At 42.9% G+C, this 20,133-nt stretch overlaps 1 protein-coding gene across 1 annotated transcript in view; it reads left to right on the forward strand.

Moving 5' to 3' along the window:
- The window catches only part of hmcn1 (hemicentin 1), a 121,261-nt gene that overhangs the window by 90,514 nt on the left and 10,614 nt on the right, over nt 1–20,133 (forward strand). Inside the window, exons 60-95 of the mRNA XM_063001890.1 lie at nt 254–456; nt 583–664; nt 1,231–1,362; nt 1,523–1,672; nt 2,050–2,209; nt 2,657–2,781; nt 2,953–3,136; nt 4,175–4,272; nt 4,930–5,208; nt 5,317–5,513; nt 6,287–6,368; nt 6,461–6,597; nt 7,094–7,235; nt 7,312–7,456; nt 7,537–7,664; nt 8,303–8,459; nt 8,616–8,737; nt 9,022–9,186; nt 9,317–9,424; nt 9,665–9,802; nt 9,922–10,056; nt 10,206–10,475; nt 10,923–11,113; nt 11,196–11,409; nt 11,495–11,629; nt 12,572–12,762; nt 12,898–12,979; nt 14,014–14,283; nt 14,390–14,560; nt 15,163–15,333; nt 15,504–15,674; nt 15,830–16,000; nt 16,097–16,267; nt 16,728–16,898; nt 17,045–17,191; nt 19,548–19,685. Coding sequence (XP_062857960.1) covers nt 254–456; nt 583–664; nt 1,231–1,362; nt 1,523–1,672; nt 2,050–2,209; nt 2,657–2,781; nt 2,953–3,136; nt 4,175–4,272; nt 4,930–5,208; nt 5,317–5,513; nt 6,287–6,368; nt 6,461–6,597; nt 7,094–7,235; nt 7,312–7,456; nt 7,537–7,664; nt 8,303–8,459; nt 8,616–8,737; nt 9,022–9,186; nt 9,317–9,424; nt 9,665–9,802; nt 9,922–10,056; nt 10,206–10,475; nt 10,923–11,113; nt 11,196–11,409; nt 11,495–11,629; nt 12,572–12,762; nt 12,898–12,979; nt 14,014–14,283; nt 14,390–14,560; nt 15,163–15,333; nt 15,504–15,674; nt 15,830–16,000; nt 16,097–16,267; nt 16,728–16,898; nt 17,045–17,191; nt 19,548–19,685 — 5,733 coding nt within the window. The remainder of the gene's footprint in view (nt 1–253; nt 457–582; nt 665–1,230; nt 1,363–1,522; nt 1,673–2,049; nt 2,210–2,656; nt 2,782–2,952; nt 3,137–4,174; nt 4,273–4,929; nt 5,209–5,316; nt 5,514–6,286; nt 6,369–6,460; nt 6,598–7,093; nt 7,236–7,311; nt 7,457–7,536; nt 7,665–8,302; nt 8,460–8,615; nt 8,738–9,021; nt 9,187–9,316; nt 9,425–9,664; nt 9,803–9,921; nt 10,057–10,205; nt 10,476–10,922; nt 11,114–11,195; nt 11,410–11,494; nt 11,630–12,571; nt 12,763–12,897; nt 12,980–14,013; nt 14,284–14,389; nt 14,561–15,162; nt 15,334–15,503; nt 15,675–15,829; nt 16,001–16,096; nt 16,268–16,727; nt 16,899–17,044; nt 17,192–19,547; nt 19,686–20,133) is intronic.

Here is a 20,133-nt window from a genome sequence, read left to right on the forward strand (position 1 = left end):
TGGTGCTGAGTCTGGTCTTCCCAGAATTACTGGGCACAAAGTAGCAATACACCACGGGGCCTTAGCTACCCCTCTAGACATTGCCAATCATGTTTATTGACACCTGACTGGCCAATAGCACCGCTATATCCTGGATCCCAGCAGTAGTAGGCTAGCGTAATTTACTGCTGCACCACCCAAGCATCATACATGACAAGCAAGTACAAGCAAAAAAATGCCACAAAATAATGATAACAACTTTTGTCTTTCTCAGTTCCCCCCAGCATCAAGGACAGCATTGGAGATTCTCCTGCAGTGATCAGTGTGCGTGTGGGAAACTCGGTCACTCTGGAGTGCCAGTCTAACGCCGTGCCCCCTCCCACTATCACCTGGTACAAAGATGGACGGCTTATTAGCGAAACAGCCAATCTTCGCATCCTCGCTAATGGACAGATGCTGGAAATTAAAGGAGCAGAGGTGTGTGTGTGTGTAAGGGAGAATAAGGGGATTTTAAAAGTTCATATTTTACTATAGAGACTGATTTACATGTAATGTACCTTAAGATTTGACTTGCTGCTATGCCGACTTGCTGTTTTGTTTCAGGTGTCCGATACGGGCCAGTATGTCTGCAAAGCCATCAATGTTGCTGGTCAGATGGACAAGAACTTTCATCTCAACATCAATGGTTAGAAATTACAATAGATTTGTTTATTTGAAAGGCTTAGTAGGCATTCGAGCGGCCAGCAGCGGTACAAGAAATTTGAACCCTGGATCCTAGCTATAGTGGGCTAGCACGATTTGTCATTGTGCCATCTGAGCTGCTAAGCGTTTTATGTTAAATTATGACCTACATCTTTTCCAGTACAGTAATTGATTGTAGCATTAATATATAATTTGGAGCAGTTGTGTGTGAGATATATTTCCACCTCACAGTTTAAACTTCATTTCATTATCATCAGCTGCTTTGCGGTGGGTCTAGTTCCACTGGGAAATACTGTGATTAAGTCAGGAATACCCATTGCAGGGCCTCAGCCAACCACCCCTTCCCCCCGTACACACTTAGACATAGCCATAAATGACAGTGTAGACACCCAGGCAGCTGATAGCTGGGTTCAAATCTTAGCGGTGTAGGTCTACCATACTAGACCACTGTACTACCCAAGCGCCAAAGTTTTAACACTTTGACACTAATGCTTCAAAGTATATAAATCATTAGGCATGATGATGATATACGTGTGTTTGTGTAAACAGTACCTCCAAGTATAGATGGCCCAGTAGAGGAGCATGTGGTGGAGACCATCAGTAATCCAGTGACCTTTGCTTGCGATGCCACAGGCATCCCTCCTCCAAGCCTGACCTGGCTCAAGAATGGCAGAGTAATTGGTATGAAGGACTTCAGTGCATTACCTGATCTGCTGACCTGTTTCATGCAGAAGCTGTTTGTAGAAATAGTAAACATACTAAACTGTGTACTTTATAAGGGTCTCATACTTATTTGAGGATGATTATTAATGATTCGCTTAATGCTAAATTTTATTTCTAGAGAATTCAGAGTCTCTGGAAATGCACATCCTGTCTGGGGGTGACAAGTTGCAGATTGCACGCTCACAGCTTTCTGATAGTGGCATATATACCTGCCTGGCATCCAACATAGAGGGCAAAGCCCGCAAGAGCTACCACCTCACCATACAGGGTAAATATAAACTTTACAACAATCACTATAGAGTACTATAGTTTGTATGGTTTATTTAGCCTAGTTTTAGAATACCGAGGAAGTTCAGTATGATATTTCTTAAGCTAACTCCTTTATCTGTAAATAAAGGCTACTTACATTTTAGATATTGTGTTCTCTGTGGACAAAAATATAAAAACACAGCATTTTATTGTTAAAGCTTCTTGTCAGAGGAGTGGAGGTTTTAGTGTTAAGTCATTAGCATTGGTCCATGTTTATTTCAGTTAAATGTGCTAATAGTCGCATTGTCTACCAGGAAGTACAGATCCTAGGTATAGTCAGTCATTTTTAATTCATGTGGGCTTAATCTTTTGGGACACAATTTGCTTGTTTTTCAGTGCCTCCAAGCATCACAGGATCAGAGATGCCCAGAGAGATGAGTGTTTTGCTGAATGACAGCATCCAGGTGGTGTGTCAGGCAAAAGGGACTCCAGCACCCACCATCCAGTGGCTGAAGGATGGGAACGCTCTGAGCAGCACTGGCCTCAAGAACATCAGGTGCATGGAAATATGTGCATGTAAACGCTGCTTTAGTCTCAACCTGTGCCAACTTGCTTTGGAAATATTAGTTGTTAGAGTTTTAGATCACCCCAGTTCTTGATGGTGATCAAAAATGTGTGTACACTGGACGCCCAGGTGGCACAGCGGTACAACACCAACGCCGAGATTCTGAACTCCTGGGCACCCTTTGGCAGACACAATTGGCTAATGTCTGCAGCAGACAAAATTGGCTTCCAGTCTGCTGGGTGGGAAAGACCGGACTAAGGGGTGGGGTTATCAACACTGTGCAAGGGCCTTGCTTGCCCAGGCTTTCCGTATGCGAAGCCGACCTCACTTGCAAATTCACTGAAGTATGGGTGAATAAGAATATGCTCTATATTTTAGCCAAAGATTTAATAAAGCATTCATTAACTTAAAGGTGCATGTCTGTGGCCTGTTTTTTAGAATCAGTCCTGATGGCAGCACTCTCACAATTACAGCTGCCCAAACTACAGACAGCGGTAAATATACATGTGTGGCCACTAACAAGGCTGGCGAGGAGGACAGAATCTTCAACCTTAATGTATATGGTAAGTTCATGTGTAAATTTGCAATAATATATACAAAATTAGAGAGAGTTATATGATTATTGCATGTATGTATAAACGTAGGTATCTATAACATTACTGTAATGTATTACTTTATGGTCCTTGTGCCAGACATAATATAATAGCATTGTTTTTGTTGCCTACCATCCTCAGTCCCTCCAGTGATCCAAGGTAATAAAGATGCAGCTGAGGAACTTACTACAGTGCTGGACAGCTCAGTAAACATCGAGTGTGTGGCCAGTGGATTTCCCCCACCTCAGCTCAACTGGCTGAAGAATGGCTTACCTCTGGCCGTGTCATCCCACGTACGTCTACTATCTGCTGGACAGGTCCTTCGGTACACAATTCTTATTTTATTTAATCCCCACTGATCCATGAAATTGAACACAGCGATAATAAGCATATACTGATCATGTTGTCATATTGTTAAACTGGTTGAATTTGATCTACAAACCACATTTCTGAAAAAGCTGGGATGATTTGTAAAACCATTTCACAGTAAGCAGCTGAATTGGTAACATGATTTGAAATATAAAAGAAGGATTCACCAAAGGCTCTGGCCCTGGCTCAGGTGGGTCTGACCAAAAGACAGTCGAAACCTGTCAGATGATGAGTCCATGATTTAGTTTGTTTTCGGAAAAAACACACATCGACTTCTCCATACTACTTCTCCATGGTGAAAAGGACCATCCAGCCTGTTATTAGTGAAAGGTGCAAGATGCCATCATGTTTTTCTAAACGCTTGAACAGCCAATAGCACTGCTGAGATTCAAACCCTGGATCTCAGTGGTAGTGTGTGAGCGTGTTTTACCACAGTACCACCCGAGCACCCAACATTGTTTATCTTTTTATCTTTTCCTGTGCACTCTGGTGACCTCTGCCTGCTATACAAAAGATGTTGATGGCAGAGGAGGGCCACATACGCCTTCTACAATATGGCTGAAGACGCCGACTACAACTTTACACTAGCCAGCTAAGAATCCATCCAGTCTTACAGTACAATCATACAAGTCAAGCTTTAGTTATTTCTCCTTTCACATTTTGGTGTAGTAGTATTGGGGTAAAATATTTACTTAGACATGGACATAAACCATAAGTGACTGGAGAAATCTAATGAAAATACACATGCTTTTCCGATTACATTTACATTTTTGGCTTTTAGCAGACACCTTTATCCAAGTGACTTACAGTGCTGTGACAGTATATAGTCTGAACAATTGAGGGTTAAGGGCCTCGCTCAAAGGCCCACCAAAGGCAACCTGGCAGTACCTTAACTGCTAGGCTACAACTGCCTACAATTATTGTGAAACTTAATTTAACATGTATTAATAAGCTGTGTCAGTGATTGTAACTGAGTGTGTTTGCTGTTGGTCAGCATTGCTCGCACTCAAGTGTCAGACGGAGGCACCTACACTTGTGTGGCATCCAACCGAGCAGGAGTGGACAACAAACTCTACAATCTCCAGGTGTATGGTGAGGCAATTTGGAAAATTTTAATTCATTTCAATTCAAGATTTGTAATAACAAAATACACCGACTAGGCATAACATTATGACCACCTTCCTAATATTGTGTTGGTCCCCCTTGTGCTGCCCCCAAACTCTGATGCACTGTGTATTCTGACACCTTTCTATCAGAACCAGCATTAACTTCTTCAGCAATTTGAGCTACAGTAGCTCGTCTGTTGGATCGGACCACACGGGCCAGCCTTCGCTCCCCACGTGCATCAATGAGCCTTGGCCTCCCATGACCCTGTCGCCGGTTTACCACTGTTCCTTCCTCTGACCATTTTTGATAGATACTAACCACTGCAGACCGGAAACGCCCCACAAGAGCTACAGTTTTGGAGATGGTCTGACCCAGTTGTCTAGCCATCACAATTTGGCCCTTGTGAAACTCGCTCTAATCCTTACGCTTGTTCATTTTTACTGCTTCTAACACATCAACTTTGAGGATAAAAAGTTCAGGCCGTGTTGAAGAGATAATCAGTGTTATTTACTTCACCTGTCAGTGGTCGTAATGTTATGCCTCGTTGGTGTATGTTTGGCAATGATTCCATTAAATGATTAAATTGATTTCCTAATTATGTCTAACTCTAGGCAATATATTTTTTGGTCCATACATGTTTAGTTCCTCCCAGTCTGGATGGAGCTGGCACTACAGATGATGTGACGTTGGTGAGGGGAGGCATGGTTGCCCTGGTGTGTGTGTCTGATGGAACCCCTAATCCATCACTCTCCTGGCTAAAAGAGGGAGCTGCTCTGCCCGTTGACACTCATATCAGACTGCAGAACCAAAACAGCACTTTGCACATCTCCGACATTCAGGTAGATCACACGGGAAGGTACAGCTGCATCGCACGCAACCAGGCTGGAGAAGCACGGCGGCACTTCATCCTCAAAGTGCTGGGTGAGAAAGAAAAACAGATGCATCTTTCACTGTATTAGCAAGTTTCAAATCCTATAATGAATATACGAGTTTAAATTCTGCTTGATTTATCCCCTTTCTCCTTGTCAGATCCTCCACGAATTAATGGTTCAGGAATCCCCACTGAGGTATCAGTGGTGGTGAATCATGTCCTAGAGCTTGTGTGTGAGGCAGAGGGCATACCGGTACCTGTGCTCACCTGGGTAAAGGATGGTCGACCACTACCTCAGACAGACAGTCTGCGCATCCTCCGTGGAGGAGAAATGCTCCGAATTGCATCTGCACAGGTAAAAAACTATTCATTCATTTATTCAAGAAGCGGAGTGCCTAAAACGTCTTTCCCCGTGATAAAATCATAGCAGTAACGCACGGTCTCGAGTGGCTTATTGCTTTTATAAAACGGCGGTCAACATAAAATATAATAAAATACAACAATGTTCAATTTATAAATGTTTTTATTTACAAAAACACGTACAAAAAGCATTCTTCCGCGACCCCAGGTAGTTCGTTAACAGTGTTGCTAGGCAACATGAGGGCGAACATAATGTTCACTTTTTCTTTCCAGTGGTGTATTAATATGGAATGATGTGAGGTGGTCCTAGGTGTGCGTTTATCGGGGATTTTACAACGGCTTAGAACGCGGCTCAGCCAATCAGATTTTAGGTCCGGAACTATCCGTTTTATAATGTTTTACCGCAGCCTTATCCTGGTCAGGGTCACGGTGGATCTGATTAATTGGGTTCATGTTTTTTCACCAGTCTAAGAGCATAATATTTAATAATTATAGTCAAACAGGGTAATTAGCTTCTCATGTAAACCCCTGGGAGCCTGGGTGGCGCAGTGAGCTATTAAGTTAGCCCACCTGTATTGGCCGCTGAGCATCTACACAGATGTGAGTGGGTATGTCTGAGTGTGGGGAAAGGCAAAACAATGCGATGGATTGGTGTCCTGTCCATGTTGTTCCCGCATGAATGAATTAAACTCCTAAATTTATTCATTTTACAGATAATCCTTACAATGAATGGTGAATCATTTTGAGATTTTTTCTACACACATGCAGGTGGAGGACACTGGAAGATACAGCTGTTTGGCCACAAGCCCTGCAGGAGATGATGATAAAGAGTTTTTGGTCATGGTTCATGGTGGGTATATCACAACAATATTTGATATGTTAGAGAATCATAAGAATCATCTATCAATCTATGTGTGTGAGATATAATGTTCTTAACCACAGTTCCACCTAATATTGCGGGTGAGAATGTTGTCCAGGATGTCTCAGTGCTGCAGAACAGGCAGGTGACACTGGAGTGCAAATCAGATGCTGTACCACCCCCAACTCAGTCCTGGCTCAAACACGGAGCTCCACTAAAGGTACAAGATGCCATACTTTAAATGATTATATGACTAACTTGGCTAGCAGAAACAATGTAAATAAGCCAGTCCATCTGTTTACTTGCCCTATGTTTACATGTAGCAACCAACAGGTCACAGTTGTCTGTGTAGAAATGACACAGGTAGTCACCGCAACAATCTATTAGCCATATCATTGACCTGTCACCTGCTAGTGTGAACATAGGGTCAGCCTTAATTAAACATTAAACCTGAACATTAATTCATTCACCAGTCCATCACAGGGCTGACACACAAAGACACACACTCACACTTTTGGTAGCTCTAATTGGCTTGACTACCGGAAACCCATTTACACACATGGAGAACACACTTCACACAGAAAGGACCCTGGCCTCCTGCCCAGGGAATTAAGCCCAGGCTCCTCTTAGCAAAATAGCTGAAGAAAATTCTAATACCAGATATCACGAGAGTCAACATTAGCTGTATGTTCTAAGTTCATGTCATTTTTCTCCAGCTGTCTCCGCGGGTGCGTGTGCTGTCCAGCGGCCGCTACCTGCAGATCAATAACGCAGAGCTTGCAGACGCTGGTGGCTACACTTGTGTGGCTAGCAATGTGGCTGGAGAAACAAGACGTCAGTTTAACCTCAGTGTAAATGGTGAGCATTTATATTAGATTTTGTGCAATTAAATTGATATATTTATATAATAATTTAACAACGTATCCATCTACAGTTGCACCCACTATTAAGGACAGCCCTCCGACAGTGTCCGTACATGCCAACCAGCCTGTGGTACTGGAGTGTGTCGTGAGTGGGTATCCTGCCCCTCGTGTTACTTGGAGAAAAAACGGTGCCGTTCTGGCAGGAAACAATCCCAGGTTTGCAACACTATAGATAATATTTTAGGTCAGCTCATTCAGTTCAGCTGGGCTTATGACTGTCTCTCTTATCTGGACAGGTATACTGTTGCTAAGGACGGTTCCCTTCATATTCAGTCAGCACAACTGTCTGACACTGGTCATTACTTGTGCATGGCAACCAATCAGGCGGGAACTCAACGGAGGAGAGTGGATCTACAAGTCTATGGTGAGTTTACTACCACTCACATTATAAAAATACCAAACAATATAATGCATAATAGTAATTCATACTCCATACATATTCAATACAGTGTAAAGACACTTGGCAAGCTTAAATTTGGCATTATGCTAGTTTTATGTTTTAGGACTGCTTTTTCTGGTGAGCACCAATAAATTGAAATGCTTACACCATCAGTGCCTGACCCCCCCCCAAATGCTGACTAAATCAAAACAAATTACCACAGTCTAAACACTCCAAAGTGTTGAGAGAAGCCTTCTCAAAAGAGGAGGATTTATACTTGCAATGAAGGGAAGAGGTTATTCCATTCTCATTGGTTTTGGAATGGAACGAACAAGGTCATGGTCAGGTGTCCACATATTTGTGCCCATTTTATGTATAAATGCTGAGCCTTAAATAGCATCATAGGCCCTTGTGTTTTCCTCAATCTTGGTGCACAGTTGATGACAAGTGTTAATGAGCCTATAAGTAGAGTGTAAGAGCTTTGTTTGTTGTATCTGTTGTCATACTAGTCCAACAACTGATGGAACAGTCAGGCACTGTATGTTAAAGTGTGTGTAGAAACCTACATGCCTTTATTTTTTGTTTCATCTCAGTTGTTCTTTCTCTGTTTGTTGAAACCTCAGTGCCTCCCTTAATTGCTGAGGGTCCCACTAATGTCACAGTGACAGTGAACATCCAGACCACCCTGTCCTGCGAATCCACCGGTATCCCAAAACCCTCTGTCACATGGACCAAAGACACTCGTCCTCTCAACACAGACCAGAACCAGAACATGTACAGGTTCAGCCAGGTTTTCTTCATCTTTTACCACCTTTTTTGTTTAGTGTGATATATTTTAATATGTAAACATATCTTCTTATTTAACAGTCATTTTTGTATTCCTTTGAACTATTGGTGGGTCAGTACATAAACTAAAGGATTTTGTTTGGAAAACAGGCTGCTTTCATCAGGATCTCTGGTTGTCATAGCACCAACAATAGATGACGCAGCACTGTATGAGTGTGTCGTGTCCAATGAAGCCGGCAAGGACAGTAGAACCATCCAGCTCACTGTACATGGTAAGGACTATCTAGCTTTCCAAAAGTACCATCCATATGTTGTGCATATGTTTTTATGGTTTGACAGTAATTGTAGGTGCTGCACAACTTCAGGGATGATGCCCTGCTTATACTTTGGACACCTCTGATTTAGCCAATTAGAAAAGACATACCATAATAAAAAAGTCTTTTTCTTAAGCAAATTGCTTAAATTACCATGAAGAATGCACAGCAAGCACACCATGATTTTTCCATATTATTCCTAACCAAAAATGATTGCAGTTAATACGTGTCATCCTCTTCAGTGCCACCATCCATTGCTGATGAGGCTACGGAGTTGGTGGTAAACAGACTATCCCCACTAGTGATCGGTTGTACTGCATCTGGATTTCCAAACCCAGTCTTGCACTGGAGCAAAGATGGGAAGCGATTGGTCGAACATGGAGAGGGCTACAAGATGCTCCTCACTGGTGAGTCGCTTTCTGTATAGAAGTATAGTTTTTACCCAGAAAGCCTGCAAAGATGTAATATATTTTTGGAGGACCCTCAAAGGGACTAAATGGTGAAACAAATCCTCTTTTTGATCCTGGTCTTTCTCAGGTGCTTTGGAGATCGAAGCTGCAGAGTTGAGTCACACTGGCCATTACTCATGTGTGGCTAAGAATGCTGCTGGATCTGCCCATCGTCATGTACAGGTCGTTGTGCAGGGTAAGCTGAGACATAATTAGGATTTAGGGTGGTTTGGAAAAGTAGAAAATTTGGACACATCTCATTAAATGCAAATTTCCAAAACCAGTAATGAAGGTCTAAAACTGTCATGTTTTCAGAATGACATGATGCACCATAGTCTGCAGAGGCAACTCACTGGACCCACTGCAACCCTGACCAGTGTTGTTTGCGACCTGTTAATAACATTAGTTGTCTGTGTATTTGTTTGCTATTTTCTAGAGCCACCAGTGATCCAAGCTCACCCACCGACATTGGACGTGATCCTGAACAACCCTGTGACTTTGCCTTGCCGTGCTTTGGGCACCCCACGCCCCACCATTACCTGGCAGAAAGAAGGCATTAACATCCACACGTCAGGTTAGAGCTGTCTTAAGTTTAATTCTCTGCTAACAACATTAGCACTTACTGTTAAGACATTGTTGTAGTGTAGTAAACGTATGCATACACTTTCTATTTTCATATTCTTTTATAAATAGGAGGTGATTTCACTGTTCTGCCCAATGGTGGCCTGCAGATCTCCCAGGCTAGAGTGGAAGATACTGGTACCTACATGTGTGTGGTACAAAATCCAGCAGGCACAGCACTAGGCAAGACTAAACTCAGGGTACAAGGTGAGATGGACTGATTAATGTTTATTTTCATTTCTTTGCATCATAATTTTACAGCTTATCCATTATGAAATTTGTATAGATATCACAAAAAAGTGAATAGAATGATAGTATTATAAAGAATTCCTCTGTTAACAATGCTTTATTTACAGTACCTCCAGTCATCAGTTCAAGCACCAAGTCCTACAAGGTTGCTGTGGATGGGTCAGTAACTCTGCAGTGCCAGATTGATGGTTTCCCAACCCCATCGGTCATCTGGCATAAAGATGGGCAGTCTGTGGTAGAATCTGTGCGCCTGCGCATCCTCAGTTCTGGGTCTTTGCATGTAGCATTTGCCCAGCCAGGAGACACGGGCAGATACACCTGCACTGCAGCCAACGTGGCAGGTAGCAGCAGTCTGGTGATGAGCCTCACTGTGCTAAGTAAGTCATGTTATCAAAAATGAATGATGACAACAAATTAATTTATGCATAGCTTCATCCATTTTTATAGGTTGAATAAAGGGTTGGCTGGTGAAAGATGGGTAAAAGAATATTGAAATAAAGAATAAAAAATAATTCTAAACAGTTTGTAGATAACGTAATAGCGGGAGGATAGATAAATGTATGGATCAGTTGTTTGTAGCTGAATGGATATACTGTATAGTAGATAGAGTGTATGAGTGGATAGATGGGTAAATGTTGGACTGCTGGGTGGATAGATGGATAAGTGTTGGACTGATGGATGGATAGTCCATGGATAAGTAATGGACTGGTGGAAAGATAGATTCATAAGTATTTAGATGGTGAATAAAAGGATAGGTCTTGAATTTATTGAAGGATGAATAGATGGGATGATATGTATATGTATCATTTGACTTTCTTTTGCAGTCCCTCCCAGCATTCGCAGAGGTGAAACAGAGCTGCTGGTGGTGGAGAATACTCGCGCTGTGTTTGTGTGTGTAGCTGAGGGCGTGCCTCACCCCAGCATCAGTTGGGAGAAAGAAGGCATTGCTCTGACCGACACAACAGGAGAATATACCATCCTGTCCTCAGGAGAACTTGTCATAGACGATGCTCAGGTCAGAAAATCGAGATAACACAGCAATTCTGTATAGAATAATAAACAGAGTTTTCCTGATCCTTCTTTTTATTTACATACAGCCCGAGGATGCTGGGAGTTACACATGCGTGGCCGCCAACACAGTGGGGCAGGACAGCCAGACCATCGATCTATCTGTTCACACACTCCCAGCATTCACTGAGCTCCTGGGAGACATGGCTCTCAACAAAGGCGAACGTCTGGTACTGGTCTGTGCAGCCACAGGAATCCCTCCACCTAAAATCACCTGGGCGTTTAACAATAACTTTATTCCAGGTACAGATTCATGCATTTTCTTAATACTATGAAAAATACTTCTATATTTCATATGTATTCATAGCTAATATGATTCTGCTTGTAGCTCAGTATGACCATCTGAATGGTCAGAGTGAACTGGTGATTGAACGTGTGAGTAAGGATGATGCAGGCACGTATTCCTGTGTAGCAGAGAACCAAGTGGGATCTATCAAATCTTTGGGTTTTGTCTATGTCAAAGGTAATCTGATACACTGCCTTATAATGATGAATCAATTTTCAGTGTGCATGAATTTACTGGACAGTAGGTTTTAGGGAAGGCCTGGGGAAACATGGCACATAAACATTTAGAAGGGATGGTAAGTCAATTTATGCTGTTCTAACAGCTAGCTTTTGTTCTATGAATAAAAAAAACACATAGACTGATTATTTTACTGATAATTATAACTTGGGTTGCACGGTGCTCTTTTACGCTAACCCATCACCGCTGAGATCTGGGTTTAAATCCCAGTGGTCCTATTGGCTGGGCAGACATCTACACAGACATAACTGGCTATGTCTGGAGGGAGGGGGGATGGATTGGTACCCTCGCCAGGGTATTTCTGCCTTGTGCCCAGTGTTTCTCAGTGGAACTGGATCTGCCACAACCTTTACGGTTGATGAAAATGAAATGAAAATACATGTAAGTAGTAATAATAGTAATATAACAAGGTAGTATACGATTGTATACATTAAATAAATCCAGTTCACACATGTATAACGTTGTTATGATAGACTTTATGTAGTCTACTGGAATGGTTACCAATATTGGAAGGAAAGGGGGCCAAAATCACTGGCAGTGCCCATAACATGCATGTTGCCATGTTATAGATCCAGAGTTAATTATGTTGATCCAAATTATGTTACTTTCTTGAGTAAATTTGTATTTTTTGACATTTAATAATGAGTGTCTCAAATCTCAGAATCTGTGTTTTCCATTCTTGTACAGCACATTTTACTCTTTGTCTAGAAAAAGTACTTAATAAACAATGTTAACTTACTCAGGTTGTAACTTTTCATCAGTTGGTATACTGAAAAGCTGAAGAGATTTGGTTTACCCTGTGATTAGCATAACACATTGATTTGTTCCCACCTGCATTTAGAATGAAAATCTTAATAATCTCATCCTTTGGCGCCTCCTTAGAGCCTCCTGTAATAGATGGGAATGTCCATTCAAATCATATTGAGCCTCTGGGTGGAAATACAATTCTAAACTGCGAAGTACGAGGAGACCCTTTGCCCACCATTCAATGGAGCAAGAAGGGCATCAACGTCCAGATCAGCAACCGCATCCGCCAACTGGAAAATGGTTCTCTGGCCATTTATGGCACTGTGGTACTGTAACCCAATTTTTATTGCCTACATTTAAGGGCCTATAAATTCCAATCAGAATAATGGAATAATAACTACTACTATTTTTCTTTCAACGTCTCACTAATGCTCTCTGTTTTCTTGTTTGTTTATTTTCAGACTGAGGATGCAGGTAGCTATGTGTGTGTTGCTTCAAATGATGCTGGAGTGGTGGAAAGGACAGTTACTCTCACATTACAAAGTAAAACATCTTACACTCATAATCATATTATTAGTGACCTAAAACTTGAAATTTTGCAACAGATTGAGCTTTACGGATGCTTTGCGCTATGTAGAGATTAAATGTTAACCTTAACTGGATGTGTCACAGTTCACAGTTTGCCACAATGTATCTATGGGAGTCACCACAGCAGCTCTAGTCCACATACATGATTTGGCACAGGGTTACGCCTTATCCAGGCTTGGGACCAGCACTAAGAGCGCACTGACATGTGAACCTAGGCTGTTCAAACCCCACTTCTCAGTTTGTAATGGGCCACTTTGTTTTACCATTGCACCACTCTAGCGCCCCATTGTATTCATTGTCACAATACGGACATTTTTTAGCTAGTAAAGCTAAATATCAGCAAGAAAACCTGTCAATAACTTGTAAAACAACCATGAAATACTGTATTTAATGTTTTCATTATTTGTACATTCAGTGAATTACGAGCACACAGGTTTGTTCTGCCTTGCAGTTTAAAGTTACAGGCTCATTTAATATACGGTACATCACGGGTGCACGATTGCCAGCTCCTTTTGTAGGCATCTGTTCTTTTAATTCTAAAATCTCACTCCTCTGTGAAGGAGAAACCATGCTAAATAGAAACACTTCTATCTGGAGTGAATTAATGCTCTACTGTCAGTTAAGGAACCGACATGTCAATCATCTGCTCTTTCATAGATGGCATGGCAGATGGGCATGATTCTGTAACGTGTCTCCCTGTTGATCTCCACACCATGTAGGCCTGTTAAAGCAGGAGAATGGTTTAGTTTGTGCCATTTTGGTTGCCTAAAAGCATTACAGTTGAATTCATTCACTTGATTGCAGTATGTTCAGCCTGCTGTTTTGGTGATCTCTGGCAGTACAGTCTATGTATTTGGTTCATGTATTCTGTGTATTTGGTTCATGTTAAACTTTACCTTTACCATGGTAACAGCAGGCGACAGAAAAAAATGCCAGTGCAAACTACTGAAAGTCCAGATATCTGACCAAATGACTGTCTGCTTTCTCAGGCTCTCCCATCTTTACAGTGGAACCAGCGGATTTAGTTGTGGACTCAGGCTCCACTGTGGTTCTTAACTGCCACGCACAGGGTGAGCCCACACCTGTCATTGAGTGGGCACGACAAGGGCGCCCTTTGCTGGCTAATGAACGCATCACCCTGTTATCCAACGGCTCGCTGCGGCTCAGCAGCGCTCAAAAAGAAGACACCGCCAAGTACGAGTGTGTGGCACGAAACCTCATGGGCTCAGCAGTGGTGTATGCAGCTCTGACAGTACGTGGTGAGTAAATACTTACAGATACATAGAGTGTGCACTCTGTTCCATGTCTGCTGGTATGAATATTTAATAACTGTCTATACGTATGCCTGGCTGTGTCACCTCTCAGTTCATGGAGGATACTCTGAGTGGATGGAGTGGGGTGCATGCAGTGTGTCTTGTGGAACAGGAGTTCAGAAGAGGCTAAGACAGTGTAACAACCCTCAGCCTGCCAACGGTGGGCGTCATTGCCCAGGCTCAGATTCTGAGACTCGCAGCTGCCAAGGCAAACCCTGCCCAGGTTAATTAACCACTTTATACCCACTTGAGTTTATATTTTTTTAATATTTCTATGTAATCTTTCACTTTTGGTTGTATGCATAATCCTTGAGTTGCTTTATGTAAGAAGAGAGTTTTGAGTAAGTGGATAAAATGTTCCTTTTCATTGCATTAATATGTTTTATCATTGATTAATCCAGGCCAGGGTCGCAGTCAGTCCGGCTTTCTCAGAATCACTGGGCTCAATGCAGTAACACACTGCAGACAGTACACTAGTATGCCATGTAGCCTCGTTAATCCCAGACATAGCCAATTATGTCTGTATGTAGACGCCTCACCGACTGATAGAACCGCTGGAGATTCAAACTCTGGATCCCAGCAGCAGTGGGTTAGCGTAATGTACCACTGTGCTTAGGTCCTCTCTCATAGATTCTTCTTTTCAGCTAACCTTACAGCATTTTAGTGAAACGTTGATCTGGGGATTGGGATGGAATGGACAGTTCCAAAGCATTATAGATTGTTTACTTCACAGTCCATAGATCCTCCATTGGGAAACTGTAGGGATTAGGTTATTTTCTGTTAGCTGATGTTAATTGATCTAATTATGTGTTCCTCTGTGTACAGTGGATGGTCAGTGGTCAAAGTGGTCAATTTGGGAGGAGTGCTCTAGTACCTGTGGTCAGGGAAACAGGACAAGGACACGCACCTGCAGCCAACCTACAGCTCAGCACGGAGGCAGACCCTGCGAGGGCAGAGCGGTGGAGGCCATCATGTGCAGCATCAGACCTTGTCCTGGTGAGCACACACCAGTGTCTGTATTACTGTTTAAATCATGGAGTCTGAGTCTTAGCTCCCAAGCTTGGCAAGAGACTTGCTTGAAATAGCTATACACTAATGGATTCACAACACACATGTAATTAAAGAGAGGAGTGTTGGTTTTGATTTTGATTATGTCTATCTCTCAGTGTCTGGAAACTGGGGCACCTGGCTGCCATGGAGCCCTTGCAGCGAAACATGTGGTACTGGAATGCAGACCAGAATCCGGCTGTGCAACAGCCCTCCGCCTTCTTTTGGTGGACCACCATGTCAAGGACCAGACACACAAACTCAAGTGTGCACTGAGAGGAGCTGTCCTGGTAAGAGTGAAGCTACTGAAGAGTGAACATCAAATATTTATTATAAGCGGTTGTAATGCTTATTGAGGATGTGCATAAAATACATACACTGTTGTTAACAGTTCAAACTGGCCCAGTTGAACTTGATAATGTTTTGTTACTGGTCTGGTTTGCAGTGGATGGCAAGTGGTCATCATGGGTAAGCTGGGGAGCCTGCAGCGTTTCCTGTGGAGGTGGAACCAGACAGAGGACACGCCTGTGCGCCAGCCCCGCCCCCAAACATGGAGGAAGGCAATGTGAAGGAAACGATGTCCATATTGACTTCTGCAACAGTGAACCATGCCCCAGTATGTACTTACATCAATATAAAATTGTGCACTTATATACACACACTTCTCTATGCAACAAGTGGCAAATAAAACCACACCTCTGTTTTTCTGTAGTCCATGGTAACTGGGGCCCGTGGAGCAGCTGGGGCAGCTGCAGCAGGACTTGCAATGGTGGTCAGATGCGCCGCTACAGAACGTGTGACAATCCCAGACCAGCTAATGGTGGTAGAGCATGTGCTGGGACAGACACGGAGGTCCAGAAGTGTAGCACAGTGAGCTGCCCTGGTATGACTGCACACACACACATACAACAATGTCCATCTGTTCTATAAAAAAGAGGAACATTAAGACTGTTAGTGCTGATGTGGCAGTGGTAGCTCATCAGTTAGGATTCTGGACAAGTAACTGCGGGTTGCTGGTTCAAGCCTCGCCACTGCTAGATTGCAGCTATTGAGCCCTTGAACAAGGCCCTTAACCCATATTTGCTTGTACTAAGTGGCACAAAAGCATACATACATCGTAAACTGGCCTAATTTGTCATTAATGCCAATATAATCTTTAATTAAGCAAGGTTCTGCTTCAGTATTAGTTTACCATTCCAAAAGACACATAAGGTAATACATTCACCTAGATTATACAGCCAGGTACCACTTCTGTTCTGTTCTGGTTCTGTTTATTACTTTTGTCAGTGACACTGTGGCTCTGCCCAATGTATAATAACTTGTAATGTTTGTATGGATGCAAGTCGATGGTAATTGGGGTCCATGGCAACCATGGGGTGAGTGCTCCGTCTCCTGTGGTGTGGGGGAACAAACAAGAGTCCGGTTCTGCAACAATCCAGCTCCTACCAACAAGGGTCGCTCCTGCCCAGGCGACTCCAACCAGCTTTCCAGGTGTAACAACCAGCCATGTCCAGGTAAACATTTGTTGTTTTGTTTAGAATCTCCTTTTCAATAAAAAGTCGAGCAGTTACATTTTTATGTAAGCATATAGTAAAGTGTTGTAAAGTGTGCTTTTGCATTGACTATCAAATAACGTAGGATGCTTTTTTCTTTTTTTCAGGTGGTCCTCAGAGGGCCAGAGGCAGCATCATTGGAACAATTAACAATGTGGAGTTTGGTATTGCCATCCTTAATGCCACCATATCCAGCAGTCCATCAAGTGGAAGAGTGGTACACGCCACCATCAGTAACGTACCCAGGAGTCTTGGTCAGTCACAGCCGTTTAGCTTTATTCACCTTACTTTGTAGAACACAGATGAATGTGCTGTTACTGGTAGCTCAGGTGGCGCAGTGGTCTAATGTAGGATTTTTCAAACCCTGGATTGTGACCTTTGGGTGGGTTGCCAGCCGAAAAAATGGGTCACAGAAAAAAGTAATAAGAAATAAACTAATTTCAACAGGTACATAAAAATGAAAAAAAAAAAAAACCCTGTACCTGAATGCCCCCTTGTGAAGGCTTTACGTTACATCGTGTAAACCACAGTGGGACCAGATTGCCACCAATTTCCTTTTGTGTTTTGTTTTCGTTTTGTGTTTCGTTGAGTGTTCTAATCTCAACAGAGCCACCAACGTCCACAAAAACACAATTGGCTTCATTTGAGGGAGGAAAGGTCGCTGCAATATGTAATCACTGAGCCGGCCACTTGCATAAGTCAGGAAGGGCGGGGTTGGATTAAGACTGTAGCAAGTCACATGGAGCATGGCTCTGCTTAGGCAATACAACTTTTGTGGAAACTCAACACGCAGGTGATAAGATGATAAGAAGCGGTCGCAGCTTGGAACTAGAAAAGACTAAACTGGGAGATTAAGTGGAACAAATCCATAAGAAAAAAAAGGATGTGCTGTTACTAAATTTTATTTGCATTTTTTTCTGGTTGAACTGCTTTATTTTTACTCACCTGTCACTTGTATACAGTGTATCACAAAAGTGAGTACACCCCTAACATTTCTGCAAATATTTCATTATATCTTTTCATGGGACAACACTATAGACATGAAACTTGGATATAACTTAGAGTAGTCAGTGTACAGCTTGTATAGCAGTGTAGATTTACTGTCTTCTGAAAATAACTCAACACACAGCCATTAATGTCTAAATAGCTGGCAACATAAGTGAGTACACCCCACAGCGAACATGTCCAAATTGTGCCCAAATGTGTCGTTGTCCCTCCCTGGTGTCATGTGTCAAGGTCCCAGGTGTAAATGGGGAGCAGGGCTTATAAATTTGGTGTTTTGGGTACAATTCTCTCATACTGGCCACTGGATATTCAACATGGCACCTCATGGCAAAGAACTCTCTGAGGATGTGAGAAATAGAATTGTTGCTCTCCACAAAGCTGGCCTGGGCTATAAGAAGATTGCTAACACCCTGAAACTGAGCTACAGCATGGTGGCCAAGGTCATACAGCGGTTTTCCAGGACAGGTTCCACTCGGAACAGGCTTCGCCAGGGTCGACCAAAGAAGTTGAGTCCACGTGTTCGGCGTCATATCCAGAGATTGGCTTTAAAAAATAGACACACGAGTGCTGCCAGCATTGCTGCAGAGGTTGAAGACGTGGGAGGTCAGCCTGTCAGTGCTCAGACCATACGCCGCACACTGCATCAACTCGGTCTGCATGGTCGTCATCCCAGAAGGAAGCTGACGCACAAGAAAGCCCGCAAACAGTTTGCTGAAGACAAGCAGTCCAAGAACATGGATTACTGGAATGCCCTGTGGTCTGACGAGACCAAGATAAACTTGTTTGGCTCAGATGGTGTCCAGCATGTGTGGCGGCGCCCTGGTGAGAAGTACCAAGACAACTGTATCTTGCCTACAGTCAAGCATGGTGGTGGTAGCATCATGGTCTTGGGCTGCATGAGTGTTGCTGGCACTGGGGAGCTGCAGTTCATTGAGGGAAACATGAATTCCAACATGTACTGTGACATTCTGAAACAGAGCATGATCCCCTCCCTTCGAAAACTGGGCCTCATGGCAGTTTTCCAACAGGATAACGACCCCAAACACAACCTCCAAGATGACAACTGCCTTGCTGAGGAAGCTGAAGGTAAAGGTGATGGACTAAACCCAATTGAGCACCTGTGGGGCATCCTCAAGTGGAAGGTGGAGGAGTTCAAGGTGTCTAACATCCACCAGCTCCGTGATGTCATCATGGAGGAGTGGAAGAGGATTCCAGTAGCAAACTGTGCAGCTCTGGTGAATTCCATGCCCAGGAGGGTTAAGGCAGTGCTGGATAATAATGGTGGTCACACAAAATATTGACACTTTGGGCACAATTTGGACATGTTCACTGTGGGGTGTACTCACTTATGTTGCCAGCCATTTAGACATTAATGGCTGTGTGTTGAGTTATTTTCAGAAGACAGTACATCTACACTGCTATACAAGTTGTACACTGACTACTCTAAGTTATATCCAAGTTTTATTTCTATAGTGTTGTCCCATGAAAATATATAATAAAATATTTGCAGAAATGTGAGGGGTGTACTCACTTTTGTGATACACTGTACACTTGAACTACACATTTTAAAAAAATATGCTGTCTTATCTCTTAACAATTTTTCAGGACCTGGAATGAGAAAACTCATCTCCCTTCTGAACCCAATCTACTGGACCACAGCTCTGGAGCTTGGCGAAGCCGTCAACGGCTACACCCTTACAGATGGCATCTTCAGGCGAGAGACTCAAGTGGAGTTTGCCACAGGTGAGTGAATATAAGACAACACGTCTCTCTTTACACATTTTGTCCCTTCTTTATTTAATGTTTATTAATTTGGGTAAGGGTTTTTTCACCTGTTTTGCCAAGTGACCTACTTTTTACACACCATTTGTACCACACCCAAGACCAGTGCCTCTTCTTTGTCTAAGACATACAGAGAAACACATTACACACTTGTCCTGGTGCCTCAACCATATAGTAGTACTCGCTGTTGCACCGACAAGTGGGTTAAGTCCTTATCTGGCCCTTCCTAAATGAGACACGGCTAGTTGTGTCTGTTACGTGCCCAGACGGGCAGGTCGCACCACTGAGACTCAACTCGGATTTTGAGTCTGCTACCCCACAGATTTAAGTTTAACTGTGACAAGTTTAAGACTTTAGCTGTGTTCTTACACTCGTCCACCTTCAGCGGGCAGAAAATAAAAGAGGATGG

The sequence above is a fragment of the Trichomycterus rosablanca genome, chromosome 9, assembly GCF_030014385.1.
Source record: "Trichomycterus rosablanca isolate fTriRos1 chromosome 9, fTriRos1.hap1, whole genome shotgun sequence".
In the NCBI taxonomy this organism is placed as follows: Eukaryota; Metazoa; Chordata; class Actinopteri; order Siluriformes; family Trichomycteridae; genus Trichomycterus; species Trichomycterus rosablanca.